The sequence below is a fragment of the Ascaphus truei genome, chromosome 15, assembly GCF_040206685.1.
Source record: "Ascaphus truei isolate aAscTru1 chromosome 15, aAscTru1.hap1, whole genome shotgun sequence".
NCBI lineage: Eukaryota > Metazoa > Chordata > Amphibia > Anura > Ascaphidae > Ascaphus > Ascaphus truei.
In genome coordinates, this window is record NC_134497.1 from 17,141,379 (window position 1) to 17,160,982 (window position 19,604).

At 45.6% G+C, this 19,604-nt stretch overlaps 1 protein-coding gene across 1 annotated transcript; it reads left to right on the top strand.

The window, feature by feature from the left end:
• The first annotated feature begins 1,562 nt into the window (after positions 1-1,562).
• LOC142466618 (uncharacterized) lies at positions 1,563-17,270 on the top strand. Its single transcript, XM_075571839.1, has 8 exons — positions 1,563-1,660; positions 3,631-3,750; positions 7,446-7,545; positions 12,512-12,625; positions 14,569-14,757; positions 15,745-15,799; positions 16,550-16,610; positions 16,967-17,270. Exons 2-8 carry the CDS (start codon positions 3,654-3,656, stop codon positions 16,999-17,001), a joined length of 651 nt encoding a protein of 216 aa, XP_075427954.1. The 5' UTR covers positions 1,563-1,660; positions 3,631-3,653; the 3' UTR covers positions 17,002-17,270.
• The last annotated feature ends 2,334 nt before the right edge of the window (positions 17,271-19,604 follow it).

Sequence of the window (19,604 nt, forward strand, 5' to 3'; positions counted from 1 at the left end):
GCTTACAATCTAAAGAGAGGAAACAATAGTGGGAAAGAGAAGCGGAGACATGAGATGTAAGGAGGGAGGGTAAGCAGGAGCTGTGAGTGGTGTCTGTGAGTGGTAACTGTCAGTGTGAGTAGTAGCTATAAGTGGTACCTGAAGGGCCGCCGGCAGGGGGGGGACAGCCGGGACAGGTGTCCTGGGCCCAGTGGCTGCAAGTTGTTCCAGACCTCTGGCCAGGACCAGCTGCCGGTCGCGGCCGGGCACCCGGCTTTCCCTCCGCTGCCTGTAGGCCTCTCCCTCACTCTGTCCCACGCCGGAGCGCACCAGAAGTAAGTTGGGCCTCAGATCCGGCGCACGCCGGCATGAGAGGGCGCACTGACGTTGGAAGCTCGCGTGGGACAGAGTGAGGGAGACCTGCAGCTGAGGGAGAGCTGGGAGCCCTGCTGCGAGAAGACTGGCAGTCGGGCCAGCTGGCCAGGCCCCCTGCAGCCACTGAGCCCCGACATGACCATCCGCAAGGTAAGCCTATTTTTAAAGATTTTATTGGTGGGGGGGTGTATTTTTAAATGTATTTTGTCTTTTTAATATGTATTTAGGGGGGGTGGTTGGGTATCTTTTAATATGTATTGGGGGAGGGTGGATGTCTTTTTAATATATATGGGGGGGTGGAAGTTTGTCTCTTAAATATGTATTTGGGGTGTGGGTGTCTTTATTATGTATTCGGGGGTGGGTTTTTTGTGGGGGGAGATTAAGTGAGATCATGTGAGAGTGGGGTAATTGTCGGAAGGTGGGGACGAGAAAGAGGAGAGGGGGGGGAGAGAGTGAGTTAGGAAAAGAGGGAGTAAGAGTGAGATTCAGGGGAGATAAATACATGCCAGGCGGGAGGGAGAGAGAGTGAGGAAGAAGGAGTGAGACCGAGGGGAGAGAAATACATGGGAAGAGGGAGTGGAAATAGAGGAGGCTCGTGAGTTGTGAAATGGGGGGGGGGGGGCTCGCAATACCGTCCACACGTTTGGGGGGGGAGGAGGACTGGACGTAACTCTAGTCCTGGAAACAGGGGAAATCTGTCTGCGGCCCTGGGTACCTGTGAGAAGTAGCTACTGTATGAGTGGTAACTGTGAGTGCAGTTATGTGTAGTAACTGTGAGTAGTAGCTCTGAGTAATGACTGTGAGCTGTATCTGTATGTACGTGGATTATTGACCTTATTAAAAGTTATCTATTCATTTTATACATCCATTCCTCTCTACTTGCGTTTGTGACGGAGTGCCACTAGCATAAGGGTACTTTCCCCCTTTTTGTTCCCTTAATAAATTACATAACCCCAGAAATGTACAAGTAACATGTTGGAGAGGATGCAGCTTTCAGGCTTGAAGTTGTTGTTCAAATTAACGACAGATGCCAGTTTTCTGCTGGCAAAGCACTAGCTGCCCAAACTGAGTGATCGTCTTTGGCTCTGTAGACCGTTGCCCTTCTGCGAGACTTTAATTACTTCTCCGAACTTTGATGTCATATTTACATTGTAATATTCCAATTAAACAATGACGTTTTAAGACTGAGAGTTCCTTATTGACTTCAGTCTGTTTCCATCTTCTCAGGTGTATAAAAAGCCATCATCTCTACCTATTCCTTCACACAACAAGAACCCTCAGATATCAACTCATCACTGAGGCTTGGGTAAGAATAAAGCATTGAAGGATGAAAAGCTCTCACCCTTCCCTTCCAATCTCAATGTCTCTCTCCATAACAGTATCTCTGCAATCTCCTGCACATACTCCTCTCATTCTCTCCCTATCTCCCAAATATTCTCCTCTCCCTATCTTGTCAATATTCTCTCCTGTCTATCTCCCCAATATTCCCCTCTCCCCTCAATATTCTCTCCTCATCTCCTCAATATTCTCTCCTCCTATCTCCCTAATATTCTCTACTCCCTATCTCCCCAATATTCTCTCCTCTCTATCTCCCCAATATTCTCTCCTCTCTATCTCCCCAATATTCTCTCCTCTCTATCTCATCTATATTCTCCCCTCCTTATCTCCCCAATATTCTCTCCTCCCTATCCTGTCAATTTTCTCTCCTCCCTATCGTCCCAATTTTCTCTCCTCCCTATCTCGTCAATATTCTCCCCTCCCTATCTCCCCAATATCCTCTCCTCCCTATCCTGCCAATATTCTCTCCTCTCTATCTCCCCAAAATTCTCTCCTCCCTATATTCCCGATATTCTATCCCCCCTATCTCCCCATTATTCTCTCCTCTCTATCTCCCCATTATTCTATCCTCTCTATCTCCCCATTATTCTCTCCTCTCTATCTCCCCAATATTCTATCCCCCCTATCTCCCCAATATTCTCTCCTCCCTATCTCCCTAATATTCTATCCTCATTATCTCCCCAATATTCTCTCGCCCTATCTCCCCATTATTCTCTCCTCTCTATCTCCCCAATATTCTATCCCCCTATCTTCCCAATATTCTATCCCCCCTATCTCCCCAATATTATCTCCTGCCTATCTCCCCAATATTCTATCCTCCCTATCTACCTAATATTCTCGCCCCTATCTCCCCATTATTCTCTCCTCTCTATCTCCCCAATATTCTATCCCCCCTATCTCCCCAATATTCTATCCTCCCTATCTCCCCAATATTCTCTCCCCCTATCTCCCCATTATTCTCTCCTCTCTATCTCCCCAATATTCTATCCCCCTATCTCCCCAATATTATCTCCTCCCTATCTCCCCAATATTTTATCCTCTCTATCTCCCCAATATTCTCTCCCCTATCTCCCCATTATTCTCTCCTCTCTATCTCCCCAATATTCTATCCCCCCTATCTCCCCAATATTCTCTCCTCCCTATCTCCCCAATATTCTATCCTCCCTATCTCTCCAATATTGTCTCCCCCTATCTCCCCAATTTTCTCTCCTCCCTATCTCCCCAATATTCTTTCCTTCCTATCTCCCCAATATTCTATCCTCCCTACCTCCCCAATATTCTCTCGTCCCTATCTCCCCAATATTCTCTCCTCCGATTTTGCCCAATATTCTATCCCCCCTATCTCCCCGATATTCTCTCCTCCCTATCTCCCCAATATTCTCTCCTCCCTTTCGCCCCAATATTCTCTCCTCCCTATCTCCCCACTCTCTGACACGTACCTATTTTCCTGTCACTAGTTGTTACTATCAGTATTACTCTGCCGTGGTGTATTTCTCTGTTACTCTTTCTCCAGCTCACACGTCCTCTTTATTCTACATTCAGTTCCCTTCTCTCCGTTCTTATCTCACACTGGCCCATATTCACTAATCAGCCTCCTGCCAAACACCTCCCAGCACATTCATCACTCAACACCCAGAGGTGATTTTCGACAGAAAACTGCTTAGTAGATATGGGCGCATATATTCTTCTTGACATGTTGATTGCTACTTGTCTCCTTTTTCTATCTTCAGTTCCTCTTCGCAATGTTCTCACCAAACGTTGTGGTTTTCCGCCCTTTCATTCACACCTCTCTCTTGTGTTTAATAATATCTATCCCATTGTCACATTACATCCCAATCATTCATTGGCACACTGACATATCTCTCTGGATACCCATACTGTACCTGCATATGTGTCACATCTCTGCCCCTTATGTTGCCTCTGCATGTTTCTCCCCAGCCTAGAAGTCTGACAAACCCAAGATGTGGAAGTTGGTGTGTTTGGCTCTTGTCTTGGGACTCTCCCTCCCATCGGCTGATGCGGATGCATTATCTTGCGACTATTGCTCAGTTTACAATAGTAAGTAAAGTGTTCTGTTATTCTAGCTGCTTAATGATAATCTTCTAACACGCATGTACTGCACACTATATCCCAAACCTCCCTGCGGGATTACCCACCTGCCCCCCAATACTAACAGTATACCATGCAAGCTAACGGGGGGAGGGGGGGGGGGTATCACACGTTACTCTTTTTGCATTCACAAAGCCTATGCATGTATTAAATCAAATGTGTAGTATTAGATACTACTTCCTACACTTTAAATTTCCTCACTCTTTATGTATTTTTTAAGGATTTTTAATGATTTGTAATGTTCTAAGTAAGGTTATTTGGGTTGCTATAGCAACTATTTATAAATAGGCGGCCATATTGTGCACCCTGGGAAGCAGGATGTTCTTTGATCGATCACAAGAAATCGGATCACTCGGCAGCTTTATTAATTGCATTGCCATAAATGTATCCTCTCCTATAAATTGAATCGATTCCCCTAAAAAATAACCATAAACTCCCCTACAAAATGAATCAACTCTTATATACGATAAAATGCTCCCCAATTCCCCTACAAAATGCCCCTCAATTCCCCTACAAAATGCCCCTCAATTCCCCTACAAAATGCATCAACTCTCATATAAAATGCTCCCCAATTCCCCTACAAAATGCCCCTCCATTTCCCTACAAAATGCCTCTCCGTTCCCATACAAAAAGCCCCTCCATTCCCCTAAAAAATGCCCCTCAATTCCCCTACAAAATGCATCAATTCAACTAAAAAATGCATCTACAGTGCCAACAAAATTCTTCTCCTCTCTTTTAAGACTATACAATATTCTATCCCTCGTTACATCTCACCCTAATATCTCACTATACCCTCCTCTGTCCCTCCTTACATCTCACAGTAATATCTCCCTATACCCTCCTCTGCCCCTCCTAACATCTCACCCTAATATCTCCCTATACCCTCCTCTGTCCCTCTTTACATCTCACCCTAATATCTCCTCCTCTGCCCCTCCTTACATCTCACCTTAATCTCTCACTATACCCTCCTCTGCCCTCCTTACATCGCACCCTAATATCACACTATACCCTCCTCTGCCCCCCCTTGCATCTCACCCTAATATCTCACTATACACTCCTCTGCACTCCTTACATCTCACCCTAATATTGTATCTCAATGTCTGAAGCTCTTATTCCGATTGTGTTATAATATTATGTTGTGTGTTTTCTATAGCGCTATGCACCTGGATCGCACAATATAAAGAAAGATATACACACAAACAAAATGCCCCTCAATTCTCCTACAAAATACATCAATTCTCCCACAAACCTGAAATGAAGTGTAAACATAACTTGTTACCTGTTACCTGACACCTGATACCTTGTTACCCGTTACCTGATACCGTGTTACCCGTTACCTGATACCTTGTTACCCGTTACTTGATACCTGTTACCTCTGATTCCTGATAACGGATACCTTATATTGGTCGTGATCTATTTTCCAAATCTTTATTCTTTTTTTTGCTGCGTTTTCACCAGTTTGTTACTCAGCAGTGTAGAAACACAGGATGAACCCCGCTACAGCTAAGTGGAATAAAGTGAGGTGCTCACCAGGTAAATGCTAAATAAATACACAAGAACAGGAAAACTAGTTTCTGAGCACTCAATCACTAATTGTGATTTCTGGATGTTTTCAAATATATTTTAATGTCATAAAAATGAATATAAAATAATGGGTATTAAAAATACAAAACATACAGTACCCCAATAAGTTCATATTGAACCCCCAAAATAACCACAATATATATATATGCATATAGGTGTCAAAGAGGAGAGCTACTGAGCAGCTCAGTAGCACTCCCCTTTGACACCTATACGTATATATATATATATATATATATATATATATATATATATATATATATATATATATATATATATATATAGTGGTTATTTTGGGGGTTCAATATGAGCTTATTGGGGTACTATATGTTTTGCAATTCTGTTCAGCTGGTCCTGGCTGATTTGGAGGGTGGCTCCTCCTTCCCAGTTTTGAAGCTCACTCCCTCCCACTTTTAATGGTTAAAAGCTCACTCCATGTCACCTTCATACTCATGGGAACCTGCATACAGTTTGATTGTGACAAATCTAATACAGAATGCTTTTCCTGGTAATGTACAGGTTAATAAGAGCTTCAATCAGACTTAGAACTAGACCGCGCGCCAGCCGCATCTCCTCCGTGCACTCCCCTCCACACTCGCGCGCATTGCGTGCATTTTTCTCTCCCTTCCCGACCCCCTGGCTGCTCCTGCTGTGCCCCTTCTGCTTCCCCGTAACCCCGCTTACCTCACTTCAACTTCAGGGGATGTCGGGGAAGCCGGGGAAGCCGGGGAAGCCGGGGAATCGGGCGCGCCACGTGACAGTGATGTTACAGTGATGCGCGGACATGGCCGCGTCACCACGCGAACTGAACACATGCTGCCGTGGCGGCAGTGTTAGAATAAGATGTGTTGCCACTGTACAGGTTATTAAGAATTTATTTTAGTGTTAGGACCCTTGAGATGTGGTCTGCCTTGGAGGGGCTCAAGGGCTTACAATACTTTGGCCAAAGGGTTAAACTAAAAGACCATTTTTATCAAAAGATATCGTTATATATACATATATAGCCACTGTACTGGGTATCTGTGTTAATGGATGTAGCAGTGAGCTCTGTCTGTGTTTCATGTTCTGTCTCTGGTTTTAAATATTAAAAATACAAACAACATATTTGTAGTGACTAGGATCGTAGTAATTGTACTGTAGGTGCTCACAATCAGTCACTAATATGTACATTTATGTGACATTAAAATATATATTTTAAAACATCCAGAAATAATAATTAGTGATTGCGTACTCAGAAACTAGGTTTCCTGTACTTGTGTTTTTGTTATTCAGCAGCATCAGTTGTTACCACGGCAACCTCTTACAGGAGGGGCGGCCATTTTACTTTCTCATGGAGACAAATTTTCATAAACAGATATCTACAGAATTCAACAACAGAATTGTTGCTAAAAACCCGCAGCGAAATGGCTTAGAAATGGTTAAAAATAGACATTTTGTATGAGAGCAGATCGCTGCTATACAACTTACACTGTGGCTGTTCTGTTGAACTATATCCATTGTCATAATAATAATAATAATAATAATTATTATTATAGTTGTTATAATTAAAGATTATCATAATAATTGTTCCTATGGTTACGCTAGGTGTCTATTCTTTGAGGATTCTATGTTATTTTTAACATAGAGTAGAAAGGACAAACAGTTTTCGCAAAGCTTTGGGGTTCGAATTTGGGAAACACAAAATTCCCCAAATGTTCTCAGAATGATCTCAGAAGGAGCTTCCCATCGATGTGTGACATGACTGGGAAGCAAAATGTATAGTCAGAAAGGTTTTATTCCAAAACTTCTACATTTGGGAAATTCAAACATCGGATCGTTGTCCTGGAATGTTACAAAGAGTTTGTCAGCGAGCGAATAGTTAAAATGGTGTAAGAGATACAGGGTGAGGGACAGACATTTGGGCAGAGAAGGGAATGCTACCTGGGTGATCACAGGGGCGTCTGAGTATTCAACCCCAGAGCAGTATGTGGTCGTGGCAGGTCACAAACTCACCCCCAAATATAACAAATACGCTCAGACATTATAAGCCGCAGAAGACTAATCATTTATCAATGTTTTCACAGCTGTAAAAAACAATCACGACTACTTCAACGGCTTAGTGCAAAAACTCCTTGTGTTATCACCATTAGACTTAAGCCTTAACCTAGACCTGGGACTTATTGGGTGAGTACATGGTTACATGGGAGAGTCATTTATTGTAATAAACCAGCAATCTTTTCTTTAGCTGCTCCCTCTTCTGCTCTTCCCCAGATCGCTAACAAGGTTGGGTTCCTGCGCATTGGGTCCTATGTGTAGGGTCCTGTGCATAGGGTCCTGTGTGTAGGGTCCTGTGCATAGGGTTTCTGTGTGTAAGGTCCTGTTGGTAGGGCTTCTGTGGGTAGGGTCCTATGTGTATGGTGGGTTGGGCAATATACTGGTATGAGTGTAATGCCGCGATACTAAGAATGGCTGGTAACGCTGTATTTACCATTTGTTATTACAGCAGTGTTACCGCTTTCTCCATGATGCTTCAGCATGTCCCTTAAATTCCAGCCACACTCCCCCTCACCCCTCCCTTCGAGCCGCACTCCCCTTCACACCTCACTTCCAGCTGCCCTCCCTCTCACCCCTCCTCTCCAGTCACACTCCCCCTCACCCCTTCCTTCCAGCCGCACTCCCCCTCACCCCTTGCCTCTCACTCCTCCTCTCATACCTCCTGTCCAGCCGCTCTCCCCCTCACCCTTTCCTTCTCATCCCTCCTCTTCAGCCGCACTTCCCTTCATCGCTTCTCTCCAGCCGCACTCCCCCTCACCCCTCCTCTCCAGCCACACTCCCCCTCACCCCTCCTCTCCAGCCGTACTTCCCCTCACCCCTCCTCTCGAGCCGTACTCCCCCTCACCCCTCCTCTCCAGCCGTATTCCCCCTCACCCTTCCTCTCCATCCGTACTCCCCATCATCCCTCCTCTCCAGCCGTACTCCCCCCATCCCTCCTCTCCAGCCATACTCCCCCTCATCCCTCCTCTCCAGCCGCACTCCACCTCATCCCTCCTCTCCAGCCGCACTCCCCCTCATCCCTCCTCTCCAGCCGCACTCCTCCGCGCGCTCCCTTCCAGCCTCACTCCCTCACCCCTCCCTTCGGTCCACACTCCCCTCCACCCCTCCTCTCCAGCTGCACTAAATCACATGGTGTTAAGCTTATGCTAATGAGATATATCCCGGCCGTTGTTTGTCACGGGAGACGCGCTTAATAACACATTTATATTTCGTGGGTCCTGATTGAGCAGAACAGGTTGAGCAAAATAAACTGAGATTTATTCCCTTGATAGGCAAACACACGACAACTGCAGAATAACTTAATAATTACACTCACGGGTAGAGAAACAGAGGATAATGTCCAGAAAGGTGCCCAAGCACCAGAAGATTGTCCTTTAAAATTTAGTCCTTTTGCAAATTGCTAAATAAATAGCCCCAGTCCAATCCTTCTGTGAATGTGCAAAGTCTTTTCTGGTTCTCTGGGATTTGCTGGAATCCCCAGGGCTAACGAAATCCTGAAGCAGGGCAAGTATCCTTGTTGCGATGTTTTTAACCCCTTGCGTTCTGGAATCGTAGCCGCTGTACTTAGGTCTTATCCGCTTGAAGAAATCAGGTAACAGCAACAGCAATAACACAGGAATCACACAGGAATGAGGGGTACAGGCCTTTTTAAGGACAAGGGCCTGTGAAGGGATACATTAGCCTCATCCCATTGGCAAGGAATTATCTTCCTCCTATCAGAACCTGCCAGGTCACATGGGACAGTCCTACAGCCAGCTCAGGTATCTCTGAGCATGCTCAGTAAGCAGCTTGGTAGCACTGCTAAGTAAAAAGGGCCCACTCATTTCTGGGGACGCCATGTCTGGAGTTTGGGTCCCGAGGTGTGAAATATCCAGGAGGAGTAACAGGACCTGCTACTCATAAACATCCTGATTAAGTGACACTTTACGAATCTGGGATCTTTCATCCCAACAGGGGGCTCCTGTATGCATAACATTTGGTCCTTACTGCCTTACAAAGGCAGGCAGACAAAAAAATAGCATCCGGCCTGTACATTTTAAAACAGCAACAGAAAGGCACTTCACTGCAGGTAGAAATTGGCCTGCAAAATGGGGACAGCCATGCATATAGAATTAACCCCTTCATCCCCAATGCGAAATAGGGGTAACCAGCTGAGCCCACTGCCTTTATTAATGCGCTGATTACCCCCATTTTCGCCACATTGTTATAGTTCGTAATTAGCTTTGTGGATTTGCGTTAACCTCAGGGACAAACAATTAATGACTGATTGTGTTACGTGAGGTTATGAGCCCGGAGATATCGGACCTCTGTGTATCTGAACATGAGTATTGCAGGCCCCTCTGCTAGCAAAACGTGGGAAGTGGGTTCTAAGGTTCTGTACCATGAAAGTCCAGATTTATGAGCAAGCTGGACAGAATCGGCCTGGTTCCTCCCTGTCTCCTTCCCCCTACCGTCTCCTTTTCCCCTCCCCGTCTCCTTTTCCCCTCCCCATCTCCTTTTCCCCTCCCAGTCTCCTTTTACTCTCCCCCATCTCCTTTTCCCCTCCCCGTCTCCTTTTACCCTCCCTGTTCCCTTTTACCCCCCGCGTCTACTTTTCCCTCCCTCCTTCTCTCTCCCGTCTCCTTTTCCTCTCCCATTCTCCCTCCCCTTCTCCTTATACCCTCCCCATCTCCTTTTTCCCTCTCCATCACCTTTTGCCCCTTTCCTTTCCCTTCCCGTCTCCCTTTTCCCCTCCCCATCTCCTATCCCCAGTCTCCCTTTTACCCTCCTATCTCCTATCCGTCTCCCTTTTACCCTCCCCATCTCCTATCCATGTCTCCTTTCCCCCCATCTCCATTCACCCCCTGTCCTCCTTTCCCCTGTCTCTTTCCCCCATCTCTTCCCCCATCTCTCTCCTCCTTCTCCATCCCCATCTCCTTTCCCCCATCTCTTTCCCCCCATCTCTTTCCCCCATCTCTTTCCCCCCATCTCTTTCCCCGTCTCCCTTTCCCCCATCTCCTTTCCCGCTCTCTCCTTTCCCCCTGTCTCCACTCCCCCGTCTCTTTCCCCCTGCCTCCTTTTCCCCTCCCATTAACCCATTTCCCCATCCCTGTCTTCTTTTCCCATCCCTGTCTCCTTCCCTCATTCTCCTTTTATCCTCCCTGTCCCCTTTCCCCCATCTCCTTTAACCCTCCTTGTCTCCTTTTCCTCGTCCATGTCCCCTTCCCCGCTTCTCCTTTAACCCTTCACGTCTCCTTTTACCCTCCCCATGTCCTTTCCCCGTCTCCTTTCTCCCCATATTCCTGTTACCCTCCCCCTCTCCTTTACCCGTCCCCATCTCTTTTTCCCCACCCCTTTGCCATTTTCCCTCCCCATCTCATTTTATCCTCCCCATCTCCTTTCCCCCCTCCCCTTTTCCGCCTCCCGTCTCCTTTTCACCTCCCTGTCTCCTTTTCCTCCTCCCATCTCCTATTTCCCTCCCAATCTCCTTTCCCCCTCCCCTTCTCATTTTACCTTCCCCGTCCCTTTTCCCCTCCCTATCCCATTTCCCTCCCCTTCCCCCCTCCCCTTTGCCCATCCCTCCTCCCTGTCCCCTTACCCATCCCTGTCTCTTTTCCCCCTTCTTGTCTCTCTTTCCCTGCCCCACTCCCCATCTCCTTTTACCATCCCCGTCCCCTTTCCCCTCCCCGTCCCCTTTCCCCATCCCTCCTCCCCATTCCCTTACCCCCTCCTTGTCTCCTTTTCCCCCTTCCCGTCTCCATTTCCCCTCCTTGTCTCCCTTTCCCTCCCCCATTCCCCGGATAATTTTCCCTCCCTGTCTCCCCGTCTCCATTTCCCCTCCCCATCACCCATTCCAGTGCCCATCTCCTTTTACCGCTCCATGTTTCCCCTTCACCCCCAATAACCTTTTCCCCTCCACGTCTTCTTTTCCTCCTCCTGTCTCCTTTCCCTGTCCTAGTTTCCCCTCCCCTTCTCTTTCCCCTGTCTCCTTTTCCCTTCTCAGTCTCCTTTTCCCCTTCCCATACCTTTTCCCTCCACGTCTCATTTTTCCCTCCCCGTCTGCTTTTAACCTCCATGTCTTCTTTTCCCATCCCTGTCTCCTTTTTCCCCTCCCCTTCTCCTTTCCTTGTCTCCTTTTCACCCCTATCTCCTTTTCCCCTCCCTGTCTCCTTTTCCCCCCTACTTGTCCCCTTTTCCCCCTCCCCATCTCCTTTCCTCCTGTCTCCTTTCCCCCTGTCTCCTTTTCCCAATCCCCTTTCACCCCATCTCCTTTTCCCCTCCCTGTCCCCTTTTCTCCTCCCTGTCTCTCTTTTTCCTCACCATCTCCTTTTCCCTCTGGTCTCCTTTCCACCTCCCGTCTTCCTTCCCTTTTTCCTCCCCATCTCCTTTTCCCCTCTGGTCTCCTTCCCACCTCCTGTCTTCCTTTTCCCTGTCTCCTTTCCCCCCTCCCCCATCTCATTTCCCCCTCCCCATCTCCTTTTCCCCTCCCAGTCTCCTTTTACATTCCCCATCCACATTCCCATCCCCATGCCATTTCCTCCTGCCCGTCTCCCTTTCCCACTCCCCGTCTCCTTTTCACTCCCTCCCCTTCACCCTCCCTGTCTCCTTTTCCCTCTCCCCTCTCAGTCTCCTTTTCCCCATCCCTGTCTCCTTTTCCCCATCCCTGTCTCCTTTTCCCCATCCCTGTCTCCTTTTCTCCGTCCCCACCTCCTTTTCCCCTCCCGTCTCCTTTTCTCCTCCCGTCTCCTTTTCCCCTCCCCGTCTCTTTTCCTGTCTTCATTTTACCCTCCCAATCTCCTTTTACCGCTCACGCCTCCTTTTCATTCCCCATCTCCTTTTCCCATCCCTGTCTCCTTTTTCCATCCCCTTTCCCCCCATTCCCCTTTTACCCTCTCCACCCTGTTTTACAGCTCCCTTCACCGTTTCCCTATCCCCATCTCCTTTTCACCTCCCATCTCCATTTTCCCCTCCCCGTCTCCCTTTTCGTCTCTTTGCCTTCTTGCCGTGCCCAGTGTTGGCATGAGTAAATCTATTTGCCCCGCACAGAAGAGCTAAGTCAGGGAGGTGAGCTTCAGTCTGACTAATCTTTTCTATCATCGTGTTCTTTTCATTACAGGGTACACTTAAAGAAGCTAGCATTCGACTCATTCTATGTGAGCTTATATTCAAATGCCCAAGGTGTGACTGTAATCAGGATCTACTTTGATGGATCTCTCAGTCTTGACGTTGAGTAAGTAAATTGATTTTGTTTCCTGGTTAAATGAGTGAAGATTGAAGCTAATTGTTTTGTATTAAAGACACTTCCAATAGGTTTCAAATCGAGGCCAACACTGAGCCCCAAAAAAACAAAACTATAGATCCCATAGCACGTGCAGAGGTCCATGATTGCTAAACAGTGCTAATCCATAACACACCTCACAGCTCTTCCAAGTGAAGAATGGGACTTAGCCCGGGGTACCGTGCAGCTTAGCACCATGTAGCAAACATGGCCCGTAATGCTTTTGTTAACGGCTAATAAATGTGTAACTTGTAAATCGATAAATCAGGATTTGGGAAGTGGCAAATTCCCAATAGTGGGAGGCAGACTATAAATACAAAATTTGAACATTCTTAGAAAATGTGGCATAAATATTAGTAATATGTCCATCTTTAGTTGATTACTTGTTTTGTTACCATTTTTTCGGGTTGAAGAAGAAATATACATTATTCTGCTGGGTATGAGTAGAGAAAGTTGTGCAGAATGACAGAAATACAACAATATTTCTGTAATGTGTCAATAAAATGAACAAGGAAAAGTGCAGACTTGGAAAACACGAGATAAAAGGTGTAGATAAGGATCTCCGGGTGTTAGCGGACTTGGAATATGCCCAGTGAGTATCTGACTGACTAATTAATAGGGGAAGGAGAGCTTTGGGCACTCCTGTGTCAGGCCTGTGGTACCCTAACTGAGGGGTTAATTCCATCAGATAGTCAGCAAATACCACTTGTGAGCACATTCACATGTCTCAGTCAGATCTGCAACCCTTCAACTGCAGCCAGGGATTCTGGGTAATGACATGCAAATGAGTACAAAATGTCACTGTCAGAGACATGTGCACAGGTACAGCCAGGGAGACATATTTGGGTAAATTAAACCATGTCTTTTATTCAGCTCATCAATTTAAGCAATACATTTTAATGATGCACAAAAATAAATAAACTCCTATCCCTGTGTCAGGGATAACATGGTTTCCCAGTCTCTATCTGCAGGACTAGGAGGATAATCCTCTTTACAAACTATAACCCCAAAGTCCAAAAAGATACCTGTAAGCAGAAGGCTCTTTATGTCAGTCTTTAGGTTGGTGTCCGTTGGGGGGGAACCCTCTGGCGGGTTCCAGTTACAGAGAGAGTTCCTGATGTCTTGCGAGCAGCACAGTCCCTCTGTGCTCAAGAGATCTCGCTGCAGTACAAGCAGGAGGCTTTTCTACCTGTCTGATGAGCCATATGGAGACTGGTTAATTATCTAGCTGCAATTAACCAGCTCTCTGCTGGACTCCTCAGACTAATACAGGCTTTCTATTAAAGCATTTTTAGACGGGGGGTTAAGGCCCTGTTACAGTCACATTTTGCTTCTTATCTGTTTAAACATGGACCCTCTATAAGCTTCTGCCTGCCACATTACACAGCTTTTCAGCACAGTCTTTGTTAAAAAAAAAGGGCTGAGCCAATAACCCTACTAACAGACAGCTATTTCCACCTCTTGGCTATCATCAGTGTGAGGCTGGTTATACATCTTTGTAATCAGATAGGCAGACAATCATATAATCGATGCAAAACAAACAGCTGTTTGCTGTCAAAATAATTAGACACACAGACAGGCAAGCAGATAATTACAGACAGGCAGACAGTTACAGAGAGGAGACAGTTACAGACCGTTACAGGCAGGCAAACAATTACAGAGAAGCAGACAGTTACAGAGAGGCAGACAGTTACAGAGAGGCAGACAGTTACAGGCAGACAGACAGTTACAGAGAGGACACATTACAGAGAGGCAGACAGTTACAGAGAGGAGACAGTTACAGAGAGACAGGCTGGCAGACAGACAGACAGCTACAGTAGATGATAAACAGAGGATGAGAAAGATCAGATGTACAGAGATCTGTTTCATGGTTCTTCTTATTTCTATTTTTTCAGCGTACCCCTTTTAGGCGCACTAGGTGCACTACTACCCTCCACAAAAGCAGTCACTGTTGACGGATATTTGACACTCTATATTGACGTAATAGTTACCGTGACCTCTTCTGGCCAGGTTCAATATGTAAATGGAGATGCATTGATTCAGGGAAGCGGAGAGCTCGATATTAAAGCATTGCAACTAGTGAAGTAAGTATTGTGACATTTCTAAGTACATTAGCGGGAAACAAGTTCCCCACCAGTGAGAAACCGTATCGCTAGGTGTGTGCGCCGTGTTTAACAAAGAAAAGGGTGGGTTTATATTGTAATAGTACTGTACATCTTCAGCCAATTATCCCTTTACATACGGTATGACCTCACATTACAGCATCATTGTTACAGAATGTTTATGAATCAAACTCTGTACATTTACTTCCATAAGAATGCGGCATTTCTAACAATCACACATTTTGGGCAAACTATGCGCTTAAGAAGGTTAAAGACAGACGCCTCTCACTGTCTCTAATGAGCATCCTTATTCTTCCCTAGTACTACCCCCTAACTATTCTGCATACCACATACATCTCCCAACATGTCTTATTCCATGAAAGTGGAACGAGAGAAGCATCTTTGCAATGTACCAAGAATTACAGGCTATCGGGTTACTACTAGCATGTTAAAGGACATTGGGGTACTACTAGCATGTTACAGGGCATCGCGGTATAACTAGCATGTTATAGGGCATTGGGGTACCACTTGTATGTTACAGGGCATCAGGGTCCTATTAGCATGTTACATGCTATTGGGTTACTTCTCGCATGTTACAGGCTATTGTGGTACTACTAGCATGTTACACGCTATCAGGGTACTACTAGCATGTTACAAGGCATCGGAGATATACTAGCATGTTAAAGGCTGCCGGGAAACTTCTAACTTGTTACAGGCTGCCGGGAAACTTCTAACTTGTTACAGGCTGCCGGGAAACTTGTAACTTGTTACAGGCTGCCGGGGTACTACTAACATGTTACAGGCTATCGGGGTAGTACTAGCATATTACAGTCCGCTGGGGTACTACTAGCATGTTACAGGATGTGGGAATGGAGGTTAGTAGAAAAACATGACCCCTGCATTTTATATGCTTACATTGTATGACCAAATCTGCTTCCCACTCTGATTCCATGATGTTTTCTCTCCCAGCTTGAATGTGAAGGGCGCTATATTTTTCCCTATTGCGCTGCAGATAACTACAAAGGTAGAGTATGACATTATTCTGCTAAGTGATCAAACGCTACACAGGGGGAACATGTCTGCACCTCCCCACCTGTATTATACACGGGAACAGCGTTATCATGAACTCAGAAACACTGCAAACAAACTCATGGGGGGTTCTTATCAATAAAAGTTATATAATGTAGATCCTTATACAAGTGGCAACCACAAAATATAGGAGTATTATACTATATATATATATATATATCTATCTATATATATATATATATATATATAGTTGTGTTAAAACTCCATTAAAAGACAAAGATCCCATTGCCATTGAACCCAGTAGTTTTCTTAATGAAAGAATAATAAAAATGATGAAAGTAATAACCCAGATCCGTGTTTCATCACTAACATGTAATAACCCCTCACATTACTTTACATTGTTATTTATTTATTTATTTTACACCACCATGCTTAGAATCCCTACGCAGAAGGGTTACAGGATGACAATGGCTGGAGTGGCCTTGGCCTACACAATGTGGGTTTATCAAACACTTTAATTACTTATAGACCAGGGGTGGCCAACTCCAGTCCCCAGGTTGTGTCATTGGCTGAGTCACTGATTCAGCCAGCTGTGCTGAAGCAGGGATATCCAGAAAATGTGACTGTTGGTGAGCCTTGAGGACTGGAGTTTACCAGGCCTGCATCAGACCATTAATACGCAGCCGGTGTACACACGAGGCTTTTCTTCACCATTACACAATAACCTTTCTGTCTTTTCACACAGATCACAGAAAAGGATGGATTGTGCGACCAATATGTGGAAAGCTTCAATAGCGCCGGAAATGGTAAATTGAGACACCATGTTTTATGAAAGTAATAAGGACAACTTGCACAGATATGTGTTCCCCTTGTATTGTGACCCGTTCACGTTACTTTTTTTTCTTCAGGGGTAATTCTATCAAATCTATAATGTGCCTTTTTTCAGCCCCAAATCCTCATTGACTTTTATAGAGATTACGGCGCTTTGTGTTTTATTTTTCTTTGTTTATTTCACGCACATATGGCGGCTCCGGTAGAGAGGCACGTGGGACACGCCAGGGCAGCGCCTTTGGCTATCTGACGGGTTCACGGGGCCCTTCATGGCTGTAACAGAACTTGCAATGATATGTTTGAAGTAATGTAATGTTTCTTCTCCTCGCAGAGTTGTGTATAGCAGGAGTACTATGCGCAGCATAACCCTCAACATAACTGCAGAGGAGATGTTCGCTCCGTTATGCGCCAATGGAAACGGAGCAAGAACATATCGGGGAAATCACAGCTTCAGAAACGCAGATGTCCTGAGAGACGCAGATCCATTTTCTTGACCTCTCCGTAGGTCCCATGTGGGTTCTCAGAGGTTGGCACTGCATTATGGGTAGCGGGGCCTATTCTTTATATGTGGAATCACCAGTATCTGATTGTAAAGGCGATTTCACACATTCAATAAATGATACACATTGCATTCAGTAACTGCTGCAGGACTACTCATTTCTTGTATGTGATATACCTCAGGCTCAGTAATTGGGGTGGTCTCTGTAATGGTTATTGCGATTGTCTCTCTATTGGTCATTGGGGTGGTCTTTGTATTGGTCAGTGGGGGGTGGGCTTTGTAATGGTCATGGGGTGGTCTCTGTATTAGTCAATAAGAGGTGGTCTCTGTATTAGTCAATAAGAGGGGGTATCTGTATTGTTCCTTTGGGTTTAGAGATAATTCCTTCTGTATATCTGGAACAAATTTGTCAAGGCTGTTTATCCCCTAACAATTCAAATGTAACTTGAAAGTACTCAGAAACCATTTTACATATGTGACTTGCTTGAGGTTACAAAGACAGCTGGAACTTGCTTCACCTACTGCTGCGGCAGACTTTATTCTTACTAATCACTGGCTTGTACCTGGCATGTTCCTGGAATGCCACACTGTTCACCCGGAGCATGCCGGGCTCCTTTTGCCTTCCCAGCCAGGGGTCATGCCCGGCTGACGCGCGGTTGATGTGTTAATTAATAATGGTTCAGGATTTACTAGGCTGCAATGCTTCGCGTGTCCGCCAGATGGCATAAATTCATGAATTGTAATCCAGTATATATATATACATTATATATATATATATATATATATACTGTATAACAACAACCCCTATAACACCTAACATACAGTACTGTACACATACAGTACTGTATATGCACATAAATGATACTATGGGCCGGCGGGGGCGAGATGTGTTTGCAGCAGAGAGAAAACCGCTGCTCTCTCTGCGCAAACATCGGCACATTCAAAATGATTTAAAATACATTTTTATTCATAGTGTACATGTGCAGGGGGTCTCCAGAGCTGAACCGCGTTGGTTTCAGGTCGGGGGACCACCTGCTCCCCGAGATACAGGCCCTTTTATGAGGTGCCGGTATCCCTCTGCGTTTAAAGGTCCCGATCACGTGACCGCGGCCTGTAAAGAAAGCAGTGGGATACCGGCACCCCATAAAGGGGCCTGTATCTCGGGGAGCAGGGGGTCCCCGGACCTAATACCACAGCGGTTCTGCTCCGGAGACCCTCTGCACATCTACACTGTGAATAAAAAACATATAGAAATAAAAACTCATTCCTTACCTTAGCGGCTATGTGCTATGGTAACGAAGCAGCATTTCTGTATTTTAATAATATTGTACAGTGACCAGGGGGTTCCCTGAGCCAGAAATTAATGCTCAGGGACCCCCTGCTCCTGCACAATATTATTAAAAATACAGAAATGCTGCTTCATTACCTTAGCGTAAAGCCGCTAAGGCAATGAAGGGGTTAACTCACCGTGCCCGCTTTATTGTGGGTAGCGGGGGTGGGTGAGGGGGGTATTTGGCCCTTGGTGTGAGTTTAGGACTTGCGGGGGGGTTGCGGGTGCACTTAACCCCTTCACGGCCGTAGCAGTTAATACCACTACGGTCATGAAAGGGTTAAGCCCTCCCGCTACCCCCCGCAAGCCCTAAACAGCCACCGTTGGGGCTAATACCCCCTTCACCCACCCCCACTACCCACAATAAAAAAAAACTCACACACAAAAGCCGCCAAAAAATAAATAAATAAATCTAAATAAATAAATGACTATAAATTAATACATTTGAAATACATTTTTATTTATAGTGTAGATGTGCAGGGGGTCTCTGGAGCTGAACCGCATTGGTTTCAGGTCGGGGGACCCCCTGTTTCCCGAGATACAGCCCCCTTTATGAGGTATTTTTTTGTAAAACTATTTTGACCCTTTCAGCATGTACTTGTTTTTAACATTAGATACCATTATTATTTCACTTTTAGTTTTAAACTCACACATTTTTTCTGTCATGATTTAATCATGAATTGGTTGATGCTAGAGAAACACTTGTTAATTAGTTCTTGTGTTGTGTTTGTGCACATAAATATGTGTATGCACATTTCATCACATCTTCTTTCAATTATGTGAGGTTTCTCTTCTGTATCTAATATATATTGTGTGTGTACGTATTAGATCTGACCGGGTGTGATGCCGGCTCTCCTGCATTGTAGGCACACTCCCCAGTCGGTAATGGGGGTGGGACAACGGAGCGGTTAGCGTGACGTCACATCCGGTTTAGATTCCTATATCAGAGTAGTGTGTAACGAGTAACAGCACTCTTTGACAAAGCCCCACGGGTGAAACGCGTTAGAGCGCTGAGCGGGGACTCCTTCTCCCTTTTTAAATTTGTATTTGCCATGAATCAATAAAGGCATTTTTTTGCACAGTCCAACCTTCAGCCGTTTTTCCAAGCAGTGCCCGCTGACTACTCTCTTCATTGAGAGG